Below are 24,370 nucleotides of genomic sequence, written 5' to 3'. Positions count from 1 at the left end.
TTCTAACCAAAAACAAACACTTAACGGGATAGAATAATAGATCTTAAGTTAAAGTTACATTGTTTATTGGTACTTAAAATAGGACATATTGTCTATTCAATCACACACCATTTTAGGCAACATTTTAAGCAGTTATTTTAGGCAAACGTCTGAACATATTACAAATTATAGAATATTACTAGAATAAGGTTAGATCAACATCTTAAGAAAGCTTTTTAGTCACACAATGTAGGTAAACATATTTAGACAAAAAACAAAACAAACAAAAAAAAAAAAACAACAACCACTGGACGCGAAAAAAAAAAATAGAAAAATGAAAAGACAAATGCTTGACAAATAATTTAGACTAGCTCTTTGGAAGACAAGTTTCATATGCTCTTTATATATTTTTTTTCAGGGTTTCAAAAATGAGATAAAATTTATTGCTGCTCAAGGTTTGTGTTTATGCCTTATATTGTGTACATTTAAAAAGAATCATTGATTTTAATTACACTGGGGGGTGAGTCGGACAATGAGTAGAAATAATTATTTCTTACTATCTTTATACTTAATTACTTTAGTAAATTAAAAAAAATTAAAGTTTTTATAGAGCAGACATGGAAAAATAAAACATCAACTTTGATCCGATGACGGGTGTGGGAGAAATAATGTGTATTAAGACTGTACAAGACAGACATATAGGTACACGTTATTTCTCATTAAACCATTATCAGATCAAGTTGAACATTAAAAAAAAATATATTTAATGTATCTAACAGAATATAAATCATTACAAAAATACCAATTAGCCAATTAACCATTGGTATTTATTTTTCTTGATATCGGAAAAAGAAAATAACCTCTACATCACTGAAATATATAGTTATAAGAGTGCAGTTCTTCCTCTTGAAAAAAAAGCTTTTTTTTTTCTTTCAATATTTTTAAATTCATTTTTGCTGGTTTTTAAATAGATTTTAAAGCGAAACTTTTTTGATGCTCATAACATACTCAGTTTGTTGAGGTCCTAATTTTTGTGGCCAAGTGTGTGGACTGTGTTTCCAAGAGGTGTCCGTAGTTTCTTTAGGAGTTCATCAAAAACAGCTTAGCTCGAGTCAAGATTCGAACTCAAGCCTCCTTGATAAACGAGAATCGGTTATCGACACACATTCCACAGAAGTAGACAAACAGTAGCTTTATATTTGGTTTCAAATTTGTCTCGCACTACCCGCTGTAAGAGAAGGTATTTTAATGTTCGTACTCATTACTTAAGTCAGAATTCACACTTGGATCCGACTTTCAGGTCCCCAGAAAGCGACGTTGAATGATTTCGTCAAAATGTTACTGGAACAAAAAGTCGATGTGGTCGTGATGTTGACGGAACTGGTGGAAGACACAAAGGTAGGGAGAGTGATAAAATACATGCACACACATACATAAATTATAGCTTTTAAATAGCTTGACTTTCATGCTTTTAGCATGCTCAGAGCGCTTTTAGTCTAATCTCATTTATGGAGTGGAGGAGGTATCTGGGAGAAGGTTTTCCGTGCTGCCCTTAGGAGCTCAGTAAACACAACTCTGCTTGAGTCGGGTGTTGAACCTCGAGACCTTTTCAAGGGTAGCCAAGTTCAAGCCAAACTCAAGCGTAGTTAGTCTCTCTCGACCACACTTTTCAACATAGACACATTAAAAAACGCACACACGTCCCTTACTGATACACACACGCAAAGAATCAAACATTTGTTTACTTAGTAAATAAGCAATGACTCAAAACGCTTGTGAAAAAAAAATACAAAGCCAAAGCAACAAAAACATTTATGAAACGACCACAACAAAACAGTGCCAAGGGGACAGCACCCGAGTCGCTTCCTGATTTTCATTCCAAAAACGGTACAACATAAGTGGTACAAAACTTGACGTCTAGACTTTAAGCCTTTAAACCTTGTTACAACACTTCATTAATAAAACAACACACACTCAGGGACGGATATAAGTAAGCCTATCTAAGGGAAGGAACTCTACACTCACAGTTATATCCCTATAAAAATGTGTTAGTTATTTTCCCTTTTAATAATAAGTTTACTTCCGAAAAATGGCACATATTAAAAGACAAATAGATTAATTTTTTTATTGATTCAGAATTGGTTAGGTACTATAAGTAAGTTTCAACTTTATTTTAAGAATGTGTGTGAGAATTAACGTGTACACTATTGTAACAGGACAAAGTCCTACATATTTAGCTATATCTATAAATACTAAAGGGTTAACTTTCCGTTCTTATGATATTAAACGAAATAATTAATTACTGTAATTAGTCAACCAATTAGTTAATTTTTCTTTTTCTTGAGTCCGTGCATTGTCTTCGCCAATGAATAATTGTGCAAAGTTTCAACTTGATCTAAAATAATGTGTTCCAGCTTTTTACCAGACAGACAGAAAAACTGACATTCGTTGTAGATTAGATAGATGTAAAATTCAACCATAGGAAATTGACTCTAAATATAGAATGTTACTATATATTATTCGATCATAATTCTTTTTTTTTTTTTATTATTAAAGGTCAAATGTGAAAGATACTGGCCAGAATCGGACAAAATGAAAGCGGGACAAATCAAAGTCAAGCTGGGCTCAACGCAAGTGTTCGCTGACTATACGATAAGAAACCTGGAGTTATCGAAGGTCAGATATAGTGTTATTTTCATAACCTTAAGACTTCTATGTTGTTACGATTCTCTCCTAATCAGGCCTTTTACAAACACTGCTTAACAACATAACACACTATATAACACAAGAACTTGACTTGAACTAGTCTCGTGTGTCAGGTCACACACACATTAACCCTTTCAGTCCGCCACTAGGGTTATAACAATATGATACATATTCTTGTTCTTTTCATTGTTTAAGTATACAGTTGTCAAATAGTTTAGATTGGTGCACTTCAATAAAGATATATTTTAGATTTAGTTAGGTCCTTTCGCGTCATTTTGGCGCAAAGGGGAGAAAGCTCTCTACTCAAAGATTGATCATAGGCGACTTCCAAAGCATCTTTCCAGCTGGATTTGATCTCGTCTAAGAAAGTGCGACGTATTTTTAGACCTGGGCGACTATGTTTTCACTCCCCCCCCCCCCCCCCCGCTTCCGAGTTATGGCTGACTTTGGTAAACGAGTCTTTTCTTTGTCTAAGGACAGGCTATCCCCCGACAATCTCACACGACGTTTGGTCACCATTTCATTTAACCCTTAAAACGCGGGTGGTAGTTTAGCCTCTAAACATCAGAATTGTAATTCCATTTTGTGTGCACTCATTTTAACGCAGCTCAGCATTTTAAGGGTTAATGGGCGAATGTCTGTACAGGAAATGATTTCCCTACTGTTGATACCGCCTCCTTATGTTATTTCTAGGACTTTCTTAGTCACCTCTATTCGCATAGATGACTTTCACGCAGAGGCGTAGTGAGGGGGGGGGCATGGGGGTACGATGCAGCGCAACCTTCAGGGGGTGCCAAAAAATAAAATTATTGTAGATATTTTAGTTAAGTAATACATTCTAAGATTATTTGTATCATATTATTATAAATACTTTTTTTTAAATTTATAAGCCTATTTTGCAATGTGATGTTCATAGAAACTGCGTGGTAGGGGGGGGGGCGCCAATGAATTAACTTGCACCCGGGTGCACGTTTTGCTCATTACGCCTCTGCTTCCACGTCTTGGGAGCCTAGGCGGTGGTTGGTGATCGTATTATGGAGGTGAAACTTGATTTCAGACGAATTAATTGTTTGTCAAGATAAGCGGTAGATATAAAACATGGACATAAATAATGAACATTATTTAAAAATATTAATAATGTATAGTCTTTGTTGTATCTGAGGGATAACGAAATGTACAGCAGTTCACGTCGATACACAGACCCTTATTTGAAACATATATAGTTTCTCAATCTGTCGCAGATACAATTCTTCAAATAGAACGCTGATAGACTCATAAAAAATGTACATGTTTCATTGTTCAAGATGACCTATATCCTTGTCCAAACCTCCCGCAGGATGACGTGGGGATGGCAGCGGGCAGGGTATGAACCCGGGACAATGAAGACGACCGAACGACAGTCCAGCGCGCATACAATACAACCAGGCAGCTACTGGACTTACATATTTCAGTTCAAAGTCGATAGAAAAACCACTATTGAGAACATACGTAAAGAAAAGAGAATTTAATTTTGAAATATATGATATAATAAAAAAAGTCAATTTTGCAAACAATTTTTTTTTTAATCTTTCAGAAAGGGGGAACTACTCATTCCCTTACACAGATTCATTTTACATCCTGGCCAGACAAGGGAGTTCCCTCAACACAGTGGAGTTTAGTGGATGTGGAAAATCACGTGAACTTTATTAAGACTAACAAGCCAATCGTAGTCCACTGTAGGTAGGTATCGTAGTCCACTGTAGGTAGGTATTGTAGTCCACTGTAGGTAGGTATCGTAGTCCATTGTAGGTAGGTATTGTAGTCCACTGTAGGTAGGTATTGTAGTCCACTGTAGGTAGGTATTGTAGTCCACTGTAGGTAGGTATTGTAGTCCACTGTAGGTAGGTATTGTAGTCCACTGTAGGTAGGTATTGTAGTCCATTGTAGGTAGGTATTGTAGTCCACTGTATGTATGAAACGTAATCCACAGTAGGTAGTTATCGTAGTCCACTGTAGGTAGGTATCGTAGTCCACTGTAGGTAGGTATCGTAGTCCACTGTAGGTTGGTATCGTAGTTCACTGTAGGTATGTATCATAGTCCACTCTATATATGAAACGTAGTCCATAGTAGATAGGTATCGTAGTCCATTGCATATATGCATCATTGTCTACAGTAGGCAGGTATTATTGCCAACTGTAGAAAGATATCGTAAACCACGGTAGGTAGGCATCCTAGACAATCCTAGTCCACTTTCTGCTAGCTATCGTGGTACACAGTACTGGATTTATTTAAAATAAATCTCTTATGAACTATGAACGAGAAAAAAATGCCCTTGACTGATTAGTGCACAATTGCGTAGTTTGAATTAGGACATAACGTTTGAAAGTAGGGAGGAAAAAAAACTCTATTTTCTTCTTGTTCTTTGTGTGTATTTTGTAAATAAGAAAAGTTATCAGACTTAACTATATTAGATAACCCAACCTGCTTAGTACGGCGATGCTGAAATACAACTCTTCTATAGCTTGGGACATTCAAAACTAAAAAATGTGAATTGTAATAAAACATAACAAAATATGACTGTAATATGCACAAATGAACCAATGTAAATGTATGATTCTTTCAAGTGATTTTGTCGGTCTTTTGCTATAACATATCGCTAAGTCTTTTAAACAACGTGGGCACCACTGCACACTGTCACTCTACATTCTCTCCATTGACAAACCCGACTATTTCTTGATGTTATCTTCCTATTACATTTTAAAGGATTTAATTATGTGATTGGAGCCAATGACTGAACTTAATCAAATGAAATATTGAATTAAATTGCCAACTCTTAGGAAAAAATTGTATTTATAAAGTTTAGAATTTTGATTACGATGTTTTGTTTTCTTTAATCTTTTTAGCGCTGGAGTTGGTAGAACTGGTACATTCATAGCTCTGTACAACATCATGAGGCAAGCAGAAGAGACTGGACTTGTAGATTTTTTCAAAACTGTTTCCAAATTAAGAGAAGACAGGATCTTCATGGTTCAAACACATGTACGTGAAGTTGACTTATACACACATGTTTCAAGTTATGATAACCTATTATTTTATTTAACAATTTTATCTTTGGTATTGTTTACTTTTTTATTTTCATTATTAATAAACTTCAGCCCCCTTGTACAATACATATCACTTTCAAGTAAAGCTCATGTATCATAGTCTGGGTTACTTAAAACAGTAAGGGGAGGAGTGATGGCTGAGCGGTAAATGGTTTGCCTTCCGAACCGGGGTCCAGGGTTCGAATCCTGGTGAAGACTGGAAATTTTAATTTCAGAATCTTCGGGTGCCTCTGAGTCTACCCAGCTCTAAGGGTACCTGACATTAGCTGGGGCTGGGAGAAGTAAAGGCGGTTGGTCGTTGTTGTGCTAGCCACATGACACCCTTGTTAACCGTTGGCCACAGAAACAGATGACCTTTAAGGGAAACTTTACTTTTCTTTTTTAAAAAACACTGTTAGGCCCAGTAATGAAGAGATTAGAAGCAGGACTAATGCAGTAATTGGACCCAATACCTACCACTGACAATAAAATGCAAACTTAGCTCTATGACCATATTACAAGGTCGTCAGGGCTCGCAAAGACCTTCTTTCAGGGAACAGTACCAGGAAAAAGAAGAAGAGGCAGACAGCTTAAAGGGAAACTCCGATAGTTTTTCAAATTTTAGTTATTGACATATTTAAATTCTGCGTAAAAAGTTGTAATAGTAAACATTATATCATTTTTTATTTAAATACTCGGAAAATTTTATATTTAATAAATTAGACAGAAAATTCTCCACGCCCCCCAAATAACGGGGTTCTGCGAGATGTTTTTAGTTTTTAAAAACGTGACGTCACAAGGGTGCTGGCTAAATTTAGATCTAGACCTATTTAACCGATAAACTCTCTAGTCTAGATCTAGACCTCTCGGATCGCATTTATTGTTACGCTTCACAGCTAGATCTAGTCTCCACGTTGATTTATAATCGGTCATTGTTTATAAATAATATTCTAGATCCAAACCTCTATTTCTACTTGAAGAAAATTAAAATATTGTTTTTCAGCTTGTTGCAGTAGTTCCAATCACAAAGATAAAATCAGCAAGTATGCTGACACAGAAATTAGTGTCTCTTTTCATTTGTTTCCAAGAAATGAACTTGAATGAAGTTTTAAAGGGAAAATGGGAAAAATTTATTCGCCTGAAGAGCAAATATTTTACAAAGGCATTAGCTAATTCCTGTTTATGCTCAAACCATTTTGAGAGAAGCTGTTTCAGCAACTTCATTGCTGTGGAAATGGGATTTGAAAAAAATTGAAGTTAATACCAGGTGCAGTACCAACAATACATTGGATTTCCAGGCCAAAGAATTCAATTAATGATACTACTGAGACATTTTTAAAAAACTGAAGTTCATAAATATAAATGAATCAGATTTGTGAGCTAGAAATTTACTACGAATACTAGATCTACTATTAAATTTCTTATTTAATAAGTAGATCTATCGTCTACGAAACTCAATTCCAACTTTTTAACTTTTGACCTTGGGGATGTGTCTCACGGCTGAGCCAGCGTCAAGCTCTCATCACTTTTTCCATGTCAACCAATGTTAGGTCAAAACGGCACAAAAAAATCATAATTTTCTAACTGTCAAACATACAGTCATAATTTATACACCATTAGAAATTTCTTTTAAAGTATTTTAATGATGTACTAACGAAATTTTTTTTTATCAAAGATAATTTTTTTCCCTCGTCCTCGTATAACTTGGCGCCTCCCTATCTATAGGATTTGAGTGCACACTCGTGACGTCACACAGAAATTCAGTGAAAATCTGACTGTTTTGGATGCGCAGAAAAATTATGTCACAAAAACATCAATTACTAAGTTATTCTTGCAAATAAAAAAAAAAGAATAATATATTCATTATCTATAAATCAAAACACATATTATATCAAAAATTGTCAAAACCATCGGAGTTTCCCTTTAAAGCGATGGGAAGACAATGTTAAAGAATGGACAGGCCTGTCATTGAATGAAATTCTATCCAGAGAGGAATGGAGAAAGACGGTCGACAGATCTTGTATGGTGCCCCAACGGATAGGTGAAGGATGCCAAGTAATGTTTCAGACTGGGGGGCCATAGAAGTATCTGACCTATGTGTTACAGGTACAATACAATAATCACCACGTCATGTCCAATGAAGCTGATGGCGTCACAGGCTAGATCCGGCCGCAGGTCTGTACTCTGGACATCACTGCTGTAAACTTTAAAAGAAAGAAGATTCCATCACAAGTTTGAGACTTATTATTATAGAGATCCAATAAATCAGCAGTCTACTAGGGTTTGATGTGACCAGTAGTAAACGAACAAACTAGATCTAAAGGCCTTTTATTGGAATATTATACAGTGTAGTAGATCTGTAACAGGCCTATACATTCACTTAACCAGGAGTCTTTCTCTTGTGCAAGGGAGAAAGGGGGCGCGATAAAAAAAAATGTCCCATTGTTTTTTAATTTAAAATTCATTAGTTATGAATAGAATAACAATCGCTCTATGTCTATAAGTTATGTAAAGGTGGTATTGTCTTTTTAACTCTTTCTCTCCGTAATTATTTACCACATTCTGGTGGAATCAACGCTGGTATCGTCAGGAGAGAACGAGTTAAATTGCTTTTCCTGTTTTCCTCTTACTCTTAAATGAGAGCTGCACATCAGAGCAAAAACAAAAAAACAAAAAAAACAAAGATCACGCTTTCATAATGGCAGACATACACGTTTCTTTAATTACTATTTTTATAGATTCATTTAAATTTAATTATTTAATAGCAATGAATATCTTAGATTAAAACGTCACTGAATAGGTCGTCTGTGCTAAATCTTTTTTTAAGACACGCCCAGAAAGGTCTACGCTATAGACTGAGAGCTTTCATTTACATAATCAACAAATCAGGCAGGTTTGATAACTCCCTTGCTGACCAGTGGTCTCTTGACATCCTCCCTATAACGCAATGCGAGACCAACCGTTGCAGCAGTTTTGAACACCGACCTGTCACTTCGCAACCTGTTGGTAGGTTGCCACGTCAAAGGTTCGTACGTCAGACAAGCTATTAGTCTCCCCTGACAATCGGTTGCCAGGTCTGGGTTCAGGCCTTTCATAACAATTAGTTTTGCCTCACGTCGCCTTTTGTTGCGTTTGTCCCGCTTGGTGGCCACGCCCACCATTCACGCGAGGTGTAATGTCAATAACACAATGATAGAAAGAAGAAATGTCCATTACTTACTAAGTGTGTCTGTTCTTTCTCTCTCTCCCTAGTCCCAGTACATGTTTCTCCACGAAGCCGCCCAGGTCGCTATCGTCTGCATGAGAACCACACTCACCATCCACGACTTCAATGACAGGCTGAAACTGTTAGAACAGAATCATTTAGGAAAAACCAAATTAGAATCAGAATTTAAGGTTTGTAGTTTCAACTTGTAAATTGATGTTTCTCTCGTCAATAGCATTGATACAGCCTTATTATTACTATGATAGGCTGTATGGGTTTATAATTCATTTTTTTAAAAATCAACTAAAGAGCTTTATGTTTAATGTTAAGTCAAGAAGTAAATGTCCCTAAACACACTAACACACTTCCAAAGTCATTTTAAGTCCTTCGGCATAAACAAAAATCAGTCTGGGAAAAAAATGGTTAGTCAAAGGGGGGTGGAACAGGTTTGCAACAATATTTTCTATTGATATTAGAAGAACAAAATCCACATCAAGTATTCCATTTCTAATTTAGTGTGTATTTAAAAATAAATATGTCCATTTCTAATTAAACAATTTTGAAAGATAAAGATCAGTATTTACCCCCCCCCCCCCTGCCCCCCCCCCCCCCAATTATTAAAAATAACCATTACAACAGACACAAAAATATTTTAAAATTCCATTACTGACTTATGACAGACTAGACATTGTTTTTCATTGTCTGTCGCTCTAAGGGTCTCAGCGAGATATTTGATCATCAAATGAAAGACGACGACAAAGATGAAACTGACGACAATGTTTATCAAAATTCAGATTTGGGTAAGTGAAAATATTTTTAAAGCCCAGTATTTAATAATTATATATATATATTTTTTAAAGTGCTTTTAAAATTTACTTTCATGGCTTTTCTCGGGCATAATATTTTTGTTTTCTTTCGGGTTCAGTAGTACGTAATGTCCATTTCGACATATGGTGTAAGAAGTTTTATGTCGATGGAATTGTTTACGAGGCCGAACATTAACCAAAAAAATACTACACTTCATGTGGCTCCGTTTGTGACCAATATATTTGGATACATCCACTGCACTCAAAGATATTGCTGGAAGGCTGATTAAAATCCTTTTTGTTTTTTCACTAACCTAATCTATCTTCAGCGGTAGCTTTCTTTTGAGCTCAAATGTGTGTCCCGAGTCCTTGTAGTTTTACTCCACCGCTTGTTATAATAGAATCATAAGGACATTGACCTTTTTTGAATGTTGTGCTTTAAAATAAATGTACGTTTTAACGTGTAACATATTTACTGGTGTGTAACCAAATCATGATGAACGCCGGAAGCACAACTTTTTTTTTTGTATGAACGATGACCTTATGAAACGGCGATTTTTTTGTTTGTTTGTTGTTGAGCTTAAAGGGAACAGTACCAGGAAAAAGAAGAAGAGGCAGACAGAAAGTGATGGGAAGACAACGTAAAGGAATAGACGCACATGCCATTGAAATAGGTTCTATTCAGGGTAAAAACAAAGAGAAATGCAGAGTGACGGTCGGTTTTAACAGACTAAGTCTCTTAGCAATAGGTGAAGGTGATGGGGATGGTGAAAGAAGGAAGACGTAAGAGAAGCGCCCCCACCCCACACCCTTTTTATTAGGACAATAAATTCAGGCATACAATTTCTTTCGTTGGAAATAAAGATAGATATCTGGAGAGCTCTTGCAAATGTTGTGGGAAATGCACTATTACAAATGTTTAGGGACACACATACTTCCAAATGTTGAGGATAACACATACTTCCAAATGTTGAGGATAACACACTCTTCCAGTTGTTGAGGATAACACATACTTCCAATTGTTGAGGATAACAAACTCTTCCAATTGTTGAGGATAACACACTCTTCCAATTGTTGAGGATAACACACTCTTCCAGTTGTTGAGGATAACACATACTTTCAATTGTTGAGGATAACACACTCTTCCAATTGTTGAGGATAACACACTCTTCCAGTTGTTGAGGATAACACATACTTCCAAATGTTGAGGATAACACACTCTTCCAGTTGTTGAGGATAACACATTCTTCCAATTGTTGAGGATAACACACTCTTCCAGTTGTTGAGGATAACACACTCTTCCAATTGTTGAGGATAACACACTCTTCCAGTTGTTGAGGATAACACACTCTTCCAATTGAGGATAACACACTCTTCCAATTGTTGAGGATAACACACTCTTCCAGTTGTTGAGGATAACACATTCTTCCAATTGTTGAGGATAACACACTCTTCCAGTTGTTGAGGATAACACACTCTTCCAATTGTTGAGGATAACAAACTCTTCCAATCGTTGAGGATAACACACTCTTCCAATTGTTGAGGATAACACACTCTTCCAATTGTTGAGGATAACACACTCTTCCAGTTGTTGAGGATAACACATACTTCCAAATGTTGAGGATAACACACTCTTCCAGTTGTTGAGGATAACACATTCTTCCAATTGTTGAGGATAACACACTCTTCCAGTTGTTGAGGATAACACACTCTTCCAATTGTTGAGGATAACACACTCTTCCAGTTGTTGAGGATAACACACTCTTCCAATTGTTGAGGATAACACACTCTTCCAATTGTTGAGGATAACACACTCTTCCAATTGTTGAGGATAACACACTCTTCCAGTTGTTGAGGATAACACACTCTTCCAATTGTTGAGGATAACACATTCTTCCAGTTCTTGAGGATAACACACTCTTCCAGTTGTTGAGGATAACACATTCTTCCAGTTGTTGAGGATAACACACTCTTCCAGTTGTTGAGGATAACAAACTCTTCCAATTGTTGAGGATAACACACTCTTCCAATTGTTGAGGATAACACATACTTTCAATTGTTGAGGATAACACACTCTTCCAATTGTTGAGGATAACACACTCTTCCAGTTGTTGAGGATAACACATACTTCCAAATGTTGACGATAACACACTCTTCCAGTTGTTGAGGATAACACATTCTTCCAATTGTTGAGGATAACACACTCTTCCAGTTGTTGAGGATAACACACTCTTCCAATTGTTGAGGATAACACACTCTTCCAGTTGTTGAGGATAACACACTCTTCCAATTGTTGAGGATAACACACTCTTCCAATTGTTGAGGATAACACACTCTTCCAATTGTTGAGGATAACACACTCTTCCAATTGTTGAGGATAACACACTCTTCCAGTTGTTGAGGATAACACACTCTTCCAGTTGTTGAGGATAACACATTCTTCCAATTGTTGAGGATAACACACTCTTCCAGTTGTTGAGGATAACACATACTTCCAAATGTTGAGGATAACACACTCTTCCAATTGTTGAGGATAACACACTCTTCCAATTGTTGAGGATAACACACTCTTCCAATTGTTGAGGATAACAAACTCTTCCAATCGTTGAGGATAACACACTCTTCCAATTGTTGAGGATAACACACTCTTCCAGTTGTTGAGGATAACACATACTTCCAATTGTTGAGGATAACACACTCTTCCAATTGTTGAGGATAACACACTCTTCCAGTTGTTGAGGATAACACATACTTCCAAATGTTGAGGATAACACACTCTTCCAGTTGTTGAGGATAACACATTCTTCCAATTGTTGAGGATAACACACTCTTCCAGTTGTTGAGGATAACACACTCTTCCAATTGTTGAGGATAACACACTCTTCCAGTTGTTGAGGATAACACACTCTTCCAATTGTTGAGGATAACACACTCTTCCAATTGTTGAGGATAACACACTCTTCCAATTGTTGAGGATAACACACTCTTCCAGTTGTTGAGGATAACACATTCTTCCAATTGTTGAGGATAACACACTCTTCCAGTTGTTGAGGATAACACATTCTTCCAGTTGTTGAGGATAACACACTCTTCCAGTTGTTGAGGATAACACATTCTTCCAGTTGTTGAGGATAACACACTCTTCCAGTTGTTGAGGATAACACATTCTTCCAATTGTTGAGGATAACACATTCTTCCAGTTGTTGAGGATAACACACTCTTCCAGTTGTTGAGGATAACACACTCTTCCAATTGTTGAGGATAACACACTTGAGCCTTTCCAAAGAATAAAAAAAGGACTTTAAGTTACCCCTTTCCCTTCTGCAACTTGTTCTTTGTAGTCAAGTGATGTATTGCGCTTATTCTTCTATATCTTCTGACACGAAAGTCTTAAATGTCATAGATTTCTATGTTTGAAAAGTTTCAGAAATGGTCAGAAAATGTTTACATTATAAACAAAGTCAACGGTGAACCCATTTTTAATATTATGCTAACTAGAGATACAATAAATAATACACTTGATGTAATACTAGAGTGACCAATGATTCATATGTTGGATGGAAACTTGTAAAAGCATATATCAAAAGAAATATTGATTGACGTCAGGCGCTATAAAATTTCGTATCTTTACACTAATTGTATAACGATGACATATTTGGTCACCTTTGAAAACTAGAAATAAGACCGCTTTATTTATCCTTATGGATTACAATGACTCTTTCTTGAATAAAAATAAACAACACAAACATTCACATAATCGGAACAGACACAATAATAAGGAGTTCACTGAGCGACTACACACAGACATCTTGATACTTTTCATGTTTCCTGAGTGGCGCTGATACGGTCTGACCGAGTAAGGAGCCAGTTTATACGTTGGGGTTCTAGTCTTGATGGTTAGAAGTCTGCCACTTCGTGACGACTTGACGTATTTTTTTTTCCGATTTTGCTGAGACATTAAATTCAGACAAAGTCGTAGCTCTCACACATCTTGCATTTATGTGTAAAACACTGTTAATATCAAGCATATTAATGTCACTTTTTGTTTTTGTTTTCCAATAGATAAATAATTTGTCTCATAACTAGCTTTTTTACATCATGCATTTATATCCATGTAATTTTTAAACATATTTTTTGACATAATTTTAGGCGCTATTTCTATTTGTACAAATGTCTCTCTACAGGAAATGTTGACCAGGACAAGGAAAAATCTCATCTTGTATATCTGCCAGTGAGTGATTTACCGAATCCTATGTTAAGCAACTTAAACAATATCTATACACTATTATTATTTTGATACATCCATTTTTTTTTATACCACTATATCTCATTATGTTGTGCTATTCATATTTTTTTTTTTTTTAACTTTATCAAATAAATATAGGATTTAAAATTAGTAATAACAATTGTGAATAAAATTAGGATAGAATCTAAATTCGAATTAAAATAAGAATCCTATTTGTCATTGGTTTGGAGTCTCAAGTTTTTATCTCAATTGTAAAGCTGTAAAAAAACATATGCAGATAACAATTATGAATTGATTTAGTATGGTAACGTTTTCGGTTGCTCTCTATACAGTCATCAAACGTCTATACTAGACAATAAATACAAAATCTAGTAGCAACGCTAATATTTCACTGAGTGGGGAATCCAATCTGTGTATGGAATGAACTTATAAACTAAAATTAGCAATATATCAAGAATACACATTTATCAACATGCCATTATAATTAAGATTTGGCTGACGATCAGATATATTTGAAACGAAAAAAAAATGCCGTTTGGTTGTTCATTCTTGGCTGTTCATTCCAACTATACAATCGCACTTATCGAAGGATATAATTTAGGCCTACATGAATGCTCTGTGAAACCAGAATGCAAAGAGTAATAAAAAAAATGTTGATAGTTATCTCCGTAATTATTTTCCACTTTCTGACAAAATAATTACTTTTTTCACGTTTGTATGACAACACTTCAATAAGACCTTTGATTGTTATCAGAAAACGTTACTTCTAGTATAGAATTATAGGAGAATGCACGCTCTTTTTATAAAACGCAAAATTGAAGTTTATAAAGTAAAAATTATTTTAAGTTAATGGGGTCAAATCAACGATGGCATCTTTGACTAGGAGAGAAAGAGTTGAAAGTGCCCTCTATTTATACAATTGTAAGCTACTAGTTATCACTTGTTAGTATCGCCTTTGTCCATTTCTTCAAGGGCTACAAAGAAAAAGTGCAGTTCATTTTAGCGAAGCTGCCAACGACGTCAAATGAAGCGAAAGAATTCTGGAAGCTGGTTGCTACATACAACATCTCACTTATTGTTGCTATTCAGGAAGACTCTGTAAGTAAAGCGAAACTGTTTTCTAAAGTTTAACAGTTCATAAAACTAACATTTTCTGTAAAGTAAAACTGTTCCATATAGCTAAAATTGTCCATTAAGTTAAACAGTTCCACAAAGCTAAGCTATTCTGTAAAGTTAAAACTGTTACGTAAAGCTGAAGTGTTTCATATAGTTAAAATTTCCATTTAACCTAAAATGTCCCATAAAGTTAAACAGTTTTATCGAGCTAAATTGTTCCATTGAGCTAAAATATTTCGTCAAATTAAACTATTCATAAAGTTAAACTGTTTTTGCAAGGCTTAACTGTTCCATAACACTAATCTGTTCCATAAATATAAAGATGTTTAAAAAGCCTACACTGTTTTGCATAGTTAACCTTTTCACATGAGTAGACAGTTTCTTATTTCTAGACTATTGTGATTATTTTTATTTTAATCTAGCTAGACTGTGTCATATTACTTAAGGTCTCGCATACAACAAATATGTCTTAGTAAGTAAGTTCCCTTTTCAGATCTTGTGATCTATAGGGCAGATGATGTAAAGGTCATCTGTTTTTGTGGCCTACGGTTTACGAGAGTGTTATGTTGCCAACACAACGACCAAAATTTTTTTTTTCAACCAATGTCAAGTAGCCATTAGAGCTTTGACCCTTATTGGACTCGAAGGCGACCAAAATTGAAAATCCCAGTCTTCACCAGGATTTGAACCCGAGACCTCTGTTCGGAAGTCAAGCGCTTTACCACTCAGCCACCGCGCTTCTACGAAATTGTCTTACATCTATACAATTCATGCACTCCTAATATTTCATACATGAAATTTCATTTATAATTTTAACGTTTCTTATTCCAAGTATAAGCTTTCAGTAAAGATGATACCATTTTATTCACTGATAACAAGATAGCCAGCCCGTTAGTTCTAAAGTGTCATAATCACTGTATTTCTTTAAACATTGGTTATATTAACCTCGCACATAATGCAATTAGCAATGCTACTTTTCGGAATATGGCATTTTATAAATCTCAACTACGCTGACCCCTAACTGTACCCGCACTTGCCGCTTCTTTGGATACATTAGCTGCGTTGAGAAAGGGGAGGGGGGCGGGGACTGATGTGTGGACAACTTCGTTCCGACCACACCTAATGCCCAGGCATGCATCTCATTTTTATTGAGGTGACCCATAGTCGCCAGGCCAATGAAGGAGGCCATAACTATGTATCAAACACATACAATATTTGGTGATGGGTAGTTCAGGCGAGACCAATCGTTACGGTTTCTACGTCTGACGTGTGACGTGGCGACGAGCTATTGGTTTAAACTGACTACAGGTATGTACGTCGCTGGTCAGTGTTCGGACCTTCTATGATGATTGGTTTCGGTTCAGGTGTCTAAGTACGTTTTTTTTTCTCTTGTTTTTACTGTTTTATTATTTGTACACAGGATACATTGAATTATCTGCCTAATATGAAGGATGACCAGCCAGTTCACTCCCCTTACGAGCTGAAGTCCATATATTTCAACAAAAACAAACTGTGGGAGGAGAGAAGACTGACCATTCAGACTCCGAAAGTGACCAAAACATCGACGGTTGATGTAAGTAATATCCAATATTCTATTATTACAATGCTTATATCATTTCACTGTCTATTGAAAGAGTCTCACACGTCATTTCTACAACACCCATTCTCGGATCACTTTGACCAGACATGAATCAATAATAAAAAAAAATAGTCAATTAATTACTGGTAAATAATTTATATTTGATACTAACAAGGGAAATTAATCCTATAGTATTCACTGATATGGCTAATAATTAGAGTTGTGATCCCTTTTATAACTGTGCACGTAATTATTTCACAATTGTTCCCAGATTAAGTTGAAATGTTGCACAATTATTTAATGTACTTGAGAAAACATAAGTCATACAATGATATTACCAATTAGTTGATTTTGTAATGGTAATATAGTACTTTATTTTAACCGAGAAAATGGAATATTAACAAAATTGAATCATGTAGCTTTATTTTAGGTTTTATTCCTGGTGTGAAAAGTTACATGTAGTATTTTGTAAAAAATCGTTTTAGCTTGTAAATGTCTTTGAAATTATGCAACAGAATCAATAATCATTTTGAGTTGTTTTTTTGTTTTTTTTTTAAATAATAAAAAAAAACATTTACCCATGCTTTCTCTTGCTGCTCAAAATGTAATTAACTCTTGAAATAAGATAACTTAATAATTTGTCTTAATGTTTTGCATGTTTTGCATGTGTAGCGAGATGAGACTGATGCAATCACTCACTTGAGTTGCGTCCCTTGTGTAATGGATTCTAAGAATCTGTTGAAGATCATCAAGAGATGCAGAGAGTGCCAATCAAAGTCTTTCGGAAAAGTTATTTTCATGTGCAAGTATGAATGTCTGTTGCTTTTTCTTTTAATGGCCAATAGTTATATCAATTACATGTAATACTATAATAGGACTGATATCACTAAAGTCTCTGAGATATGTTTGTTATTAGTCTATGTTTAACTTTTAGTAATTATTACGGCTTAGAGCATCCAATGTTTCATTTTTATATTATATCACGAAAATTGAGTTCTATTTTGAGCGTTTTATTTTGAGAATAAGATTTCAAGGACGTTTGGCGTCATTGTAGAGTATTATTTAGATATGTAACTAATTTGATTTTTTGTTTCAGAAATGGTGTTACATGGAGTGGCTTTATGGCAGTTCTGTCGCTTCTGTTAGACAGGTTAGACAATGAATCCTACCTGTCCATTCCTCTGGTAGTTGGCACCATCAGGTCACTAGAACCCAGAATTATATCCAAATTTGTAAGATATTTTTTATTTGTTTGTTTTGACTTGTCATGCAAATCATCTATACCATTTTTATGCGTTATAAATATTCTCAACCACCTATGGGCAAGTCCTTGTTGAGCGCTGTTGCACACAAAGTAAGCGCCGCCATGTAGTATGTATCCATTTTTACGCAAACTAAGATTATACAATCAAGATCATGTATCGAGATCTTAAGGGCTCGCTAAGATTTTTCTACAGGGAATACCAACAGGATAAAGAAAGGGATGCAGACAAAGAAACCAATGGGAATACAAACCCTAGCACGGACTATTTTTTCCTTGCAAAAGACAGAGAGGAATGAAGAGAGACGGTTGTGGTGCCCCAACGGTGCAAAAGTATCAAAAGTAGATAAAAAAATGTCAAAAATTAAATCAGATATCATAGTAGAGCAGCTGTTCTCAAACTGTTGTCCGCAAGCCCCCCAGTGGTGCACGAGACGATCTTAGGGCGTCCACAGAAAGATGACAATTACATACAATTTACATAATGTTGTCGTTTAAAGCTAGTTTATCCTATCCGATAATTCTAACACGAATCAACTCGCCAATCGCTACTGTTTAATATGTCTAATATATTACGTACTGCTATATGACGATTGAAATTAAACACATTCTTCTCTTCCATATTCCTCGTTGGGTGTTGAAAATTTGTGTGTGTACAAAGTCCGATTTCAAACACAGATGAATCCAAGCTAATACCAGAGCGGCTAAGTGATACCTATAAATGAGGAGCACAAACCAATGTTTGAAAAAGGGTAGCACAAATGCTGGTAAAAATAAAATAGTCTCCAATTTTATATCCTGCATTGTGGCGGCTGAGTGGATAAGAGATTGGTTTCCGAACCCGAGTTCCTAGGTTCGAATGTTAGTGAAGACTTGTATTTTGAAATTCGGGATTTGCAGGGCGCCCCTAAGTCCATTTAACACTAATGAGTACCTGACTTTCGTTGGAAAAGTATTAGCTGGCCACATGACACCCTTCCAGTTAACCGTTGGCCAAAGAAACAGATGACTTTAACATCATCTGCCTTATATACCTCATGGTCTATTTAAAAATGCTATATTATAAAAACTGTTAACTGTTTTTCCGTCTTGTTAGTTAACTCTTTCTCTCCGTAATTATTTTTCCACGTTTTGAAGGATTTCTTCATTTTGCTCATTACTATTTCACTACCCCTGTTATGATTGGGCTTCAATAGCTTTGTTGTTTGCTATCAGAAAATGTTGTATTTGGTATAGAATGAAATGAAAATGCATGCTCTTTTTATATAATTCAAAGTCAAGTTAAAAAAAAATTAAACATCAATTAAATTTAATGAGGTCAAAATCAACGATGGTATCGTCGATTAGGAGAGAAAGAGTTAAACGGGGACTCAGTGTAATGAAGAAAGTCATCACATAGAAAAGAAACTGACTCGAAATTTGTGATCGTTGTGATTTCCTTACAAACATCAAGCAAGAGAGAAATATACTCATAAAATCTCACTAACCTTATCCAAGTCATTAATTTGTTTAACATTTATTTTTAACCAAAGTAATAATTTCAATTAACACTCATCTAGCAAAGTGTTGTTGTTGTTTTACTTGCTAATGCATCTCAAGACTTGAAGCAAGAGGAGTAGCCAGGGTGAAAGAGCGCCGAACCAACAAAAAAGCTGAGAGAATAGCAGGCCTATTTGCAACTGACCAAACCTACCCATGCCACGTATGGGGCCGGTTATTCAAAGCGAGGATTGGATATTACAATCTTCTTCGAATTCATTAGACATGAAAAATGTGCTCATCTTCGACCAGCTATATGAAGCTATACATTACATGCAAACGCATACTACTATTTATGTAGCTTTTTTCACTTAGGGGTCGGAATGCAAGATTTTACTTTAAAAAGAGTGCCAGGCTTAAAACGTTTAAGAACCTTTGTAGTAGAGAACTATGTTTCTATGTTTACTAGCGAAAGTGTTCTCTCTGTGTACATTGTAATATTTGAATTTCATTTATTTTTCGATTTAGATAGGCAGGTTTTTATTAAATGCGTAATTTTACTTTTTCGCTGTTTCTTTTTGCCTTTTTAAATTTTTTTTTATTCACTTTGCCTAGGGCCTCCAATTATCAAAGGCCGACCCTGATATTAGCAAAAGTTATCTTGTAAAGTCCGCAGTTGTTCTCTAGTTAACATGTTTGTCTCTCTGCAGGAACAGTACAGAACCTTGTATCAAACAATTGGGAGACACATAGAGACAAGCACCCAGTACACCAATATGGACAGGTCACGTTATCAAACGCTGGACAACAAGCAAGAGAACTCTGTTCAGGACAAGGGAGATAACAACATTAATACCAAGGAAGGGAATGAATACCATAACCTTGATGAACTCGTGTATGCAAATACTGCGTAAATAGAATGAAAATCCAATGTATGTGTGTCTAGTTTCATACATGTAAAAGTATTACTGTAAATACACTTTACACAAATATATAAAAATCCACATTGAGGGGAAAAAATTACTTTAAGTTTTAAATTATACATTCTAATTACATACTTTTGAAAGCCAATTTTGCGTTAACAGGTTCTACAGTAGACATAAATCTGAATGTTGTACACTGTACTACCGCAGCATACATAATCACGTGTATAATACTATAACCACTGTTTTATATTTGAATGTTTCTGTTCATTTTACATTAGTAGCCACATCTGCGACAGCAACTGCAATCCACAATTAGGGTTGCTGTAAAATGCACTACATCCATATACTTCCAATGGATGACCAAGTCATGTTGTAAAAAAATATATTCCCATCTTTATACTAACAGGGTAAAAGAATGATGATGTAATGATAGATCCTAGATAAATTGCACATTACCAACTAGGCTCTCATTAAAGTAAACAAAAAAAAAAGATTTATGTGCAAATTACCTAGATAGCCCTAAATCTTCATCTTACCCCTAAATGTATCACAAATCCTAATCCCTTTCTCTAAAACCTAATCCCAAACCTTAATTATCCCTGTCCATAACCCTAACACTTATCGTAATCCCTAACCCTTAACTAGCCTAAACGTTAACTTTAACGGCACGGAAGCTGTTAACGAGTACATTACCAGGTAAAATGTGAATTTCAACGTTAACGGGTCATTTTAGTTTATCTACACTCAACACAATTTCTAGATAATTTGCACAAGAGGCCCGCATGAGACACTGGCCCCGAAACACCCCAATAGAAAGAAAACTGTATGGAGAGCTCCCTGATTTGAAAACCACTGCGCAGTTCATCTCATATATTGGTCTAGTCATCTGAACACTCCAATATAACAATGCGAACGAAGAAGAAGAAGAAGGTGCACAATAAAAGGTTACGCACTTTAGCGGTAACGCCCTATTTAGTATTTGTTTTTTGTACTATCCAATGTCTGCTAGTTGATACATTTGTATAGATATAGGAGTGAAAACGTAATTTTGATGGATAAATTAAGTTTGCGTAAAAAAACACAACGAAATGTAAGTGTATATGTGTTTGGCTATGTGTGAGTGTGTATTTTTTCCCTTAAGACCTTCTTTTCGATGGGCTCGGTCTGCTAGGACTAGTTTGTACAATCTATCTTCCTTCCCTTGTACCATTACAGCTTGTAACAATCATGAATAGATTTAGTCATTGAAAAACTTAGGACTTAATATCTTCTTTATATAGGAACATCTGTACGTTTTAAGTAAGATAACTGTTGAATGGCACTAGCCCTTGCAGTTTCAGTAACGTAGTACAGTTTAGTGTTGGCTGATTCCTCAATTAATCTATTATTCATTCTTATATTTACTTGTCTTAGCTTTTAGAACACGAACTATATTTAATTTATGGATGAAAAATCCTTTTTTTGTTTTGATTGTTTTGTGTCAAGATATCGCTTCTGCGAAGTTTGACTTCTGGTTTTATATAGTACTAGTCGACCTACAGCGCTATTTTGCAGTGCCGGCCTTAGACCACTGCTACCTATGCGACCGCAGTGGGACCCGCACTTTCATTGGACCCGCGCTAATTCTAGATGTAAATTATTAAATTAAACCATTTTATAACAGATTTCCCGCGGCAACCTGATTAACAGGAGCTCCTGGAAATCTTCTGAAATTGCAAAATATACGAAAAAGTCCTGGAAATCTCCAGAAAATATTAAAATCTTTTGAAAACTCATACAAATCCCCTGAAATATATAGACTAAAAATTGTCAATTTAAGTGTCATTCAATATGGAAAAGGCCAATTTTTTAAATTACTGTACGCAATGCTCTTAATTTTTACTTAATATCCGTATCCCTACCCAAACTTTGCCCCGCGAAATCCGTTTCGCATTAGGCCCCATAATGGTTAAGTCCGGCCATTCTATTTAGTGACGGTGAATACAGAGTAGATTACTTGTTCTCCCCCCCCCCCCCCCCCACTCTATTTTTTTTTCGCCATTTAAGTTATGTGAAGTAACTCTAGTGCGACGTCTTGGTGTTTAAAATGTTGAGCCATGAGGAGAATTATATAAATATATGTATCTAGAGAGAGAGATACTTTCACAAATGTAATGTCATATTGTATTTAAGTGTCTCTTCTGAACTTTTCTCAACTATCAAAGCAATGCGTATTTTTCTAACCATATATATTTTTCACTAAAATGGAAAACGATTTGATATAAACATTTAAATTTTGTTTAATTTCTTTTTGTTTTCTGTTTATTATTGTTTTTTTTTTTTGTTTTGTTTTGTTTTTAAATCTATGAAATGAATTGCATTTGACAGTAAGATATTTTAAATAAACATTTTAAACAGTAATTTGTCCCTTAAATGTTAAAGTTGATTGTCATAGTTTTGTTTGAGTAGACAGCTGTGTTGTATATGTTTGAGTAGACAGCTGTGTTGTATATGTTTGAGTAGACAGCTGTGTTGTATATGTTTGAGTAGACAGCTGTGTTGTATATGTTTGAGTAGACAGCTGTGTTGTATATGTTTGAGTAGACAGCTGTGTTGTATATGTTTGAGTAGACAGCTGTGTTGTATATGTTTGAGTAGACAGCTGTGTTGTATATGTTTGAGTAGACAGCTGTGTTGTATATGTTTGAGTAGACAGCTGTGTTGTATATGTTTGAGTAGACAGCTGTGTTGTATATGTTTGAGTAGACAGCTGTGTTGTATATGTTTGAGTAGACAGCTGTGTTGTATATGTTTGAGTAGACAGCTGTGTTGTATATGTTTGAGTAGACAGCTGTGTTGTATATGTTTGAGTAGACAGCTGTGTTGTATATGTTTGAGTAGACAGCTGTGTTGTATATGTTTGAGTAGACAGCTGTGTTGTATATGTTTGAGTAGACAGCTGTGTTGTATATGTTTGAGTAGACAGCTGTGTTGTATATGCTCCACAATGATCTGACACGCGCGTATTCAGAAAAAGCCTTTAATATAGTTGAACCATTGTTAAGGCATAACCAAATATTCCCTTTTGAGTATAATTTCTAGAGTTTAATTCCTTCAAACTCAAACATGAAACAATAATAAAATTTATAAACTGTTATAACTTAGCTAATGAAATCTACTTACAGATTTTCAGAAATACTATCACAAACAAAAAGTAACAATAATGTCTAGTGCATCAGTTTACATCAGTAGTATACTTTAAATTAGTAACAAATGATAGTAATACAAGTCAGTAAGACGTGGCATATTTACCTGAAACATAATCATAAATTATTTTTTGCCTAAATTAAAATAATTTCCAATACTCTGAATCTGAAAGACCCGGAAAATCAAATGTCAAGAACGAGTGCTACCTTTTCCTCAGGGTCGTCCTAACGAGTTAGGTCTTCAACGGGACTCGAACCCTAGAATTTTTCTCCTATCGATTCCTAATCACACACATCAGTGGACAAGCGCCCTATTACTAAGCCAACACCCCGCACCATTGCTGTACATAATCCTTTATTATAAAATATAAAGAAAAACATTACAGAAGTTGGTACCATTTACATAAACACTAAAGCTAAGTTGTTGATGTTTTCTTCTTTCACCTCTTGCTGTAACTGAAAAATGTGATAAGCAAAATAAAAACTTGTAGAATGTTAGCAAAGAATGACGAACTTGTCTTACAAAGTTCAGCTTCGATGTGGTCAGATATATATATAGGTCCCAGTTAGGCCTCTATAGGATGTGGAAAATATATATCGTTCATACAAGAGGTCTGCAGTGGATGTGAAAAGAATTTTTAGGTAATAGCTTGGTCTGCATTAGATGTGGAAACAAAATATTGGTCTTAGATAGGCCTGCATTGGATGTGGAAACAAAATATTGGTCTTAGATAGGCCTGCACTGGATGTGGAAAAATGAACATGTCCTAACAGAGGTCTGTATTAAAAGTGAAAAAAAATATATAGGTCGCCACTAGA

General features: G+C 35.3%; 1 protein-coding gene across 1 annotated transcript in view; it reads left to right on the top strand.

The window, feature by feature from the left end:
* Positions 1-20,560, top strand: part of LOC106064035 (receptor-type tyrosine-protein phosphatase alpha-like) — a 42,540-nt gene extending 21,980 nt beyond the window's left edge. Inside the window, exons 13-25 of the mRNA XM_056028735.1 lie at positions 398-434; positions 1,280-1,377; positions 2,536-2,655; positions 4,259-4,404; positions 5,569-5,704; positions 9,001-9,144; positions 9,669-9,753; positions 13,944-13,990; positions 14,978-15,103; positions 16,542-16,694; positions 17,373-17,506; positions 17,797-17,932; positions 20,151-20,560. Coding sequence (XP_055884710.1) covers positions 398-434; positions 1,280-1,377; positions 2,536-2,655; positions 4,259-4,404; positions 5,569-5,704; positions 9,001-9,144; positions 9,669-9,753; positions 13,944-13,990; positions 14,978-15,103; positions 16,542-16,694; positions 17,373-17,506; positions 17,797-17,932; positions 20,151-20,354 — 1,566 coding nt within the window. The 3' untranslated portion in view covers positions 20,355-20,560. The remainder of the gene's footprint in view (positions 1-397; positions 435-1,279; positions 1,378-2,535; positions 2,656-4,258; positions 4,405-5,568; positions 5,705-9,000; positions 9,145-9,668; positions 9,754-13,943; positions 13,991-14,977; positions 15,104-16,541; positions 16,695-17,372; positions 17,507-17,796; positions 17,933-20,150) is intronic.
* The last annotated feature ends 3,810 nt before the right edge of the window (positions 20,561-24,370 follow it).

This window comes from Biomphalaria glabrata, chromosome 5 (assembly GCF_947242115.1).
Source record: "Biomphalaria glabrata chromosome 5, xgBioGlab47.1, whole genome shotgun sequence".
NCBI classification, from domain to species: domain Eukaryota; kingdom Metazoa; phylum Mollusca; class Gastropoda; family Planorbidae; genus Biomphalaria; species Biomphalaria glabrata.
Note: the sequence above shows the minus strand (reverse complement) of the source record. Positions and strands in the feature narration are given on the sequence as shown.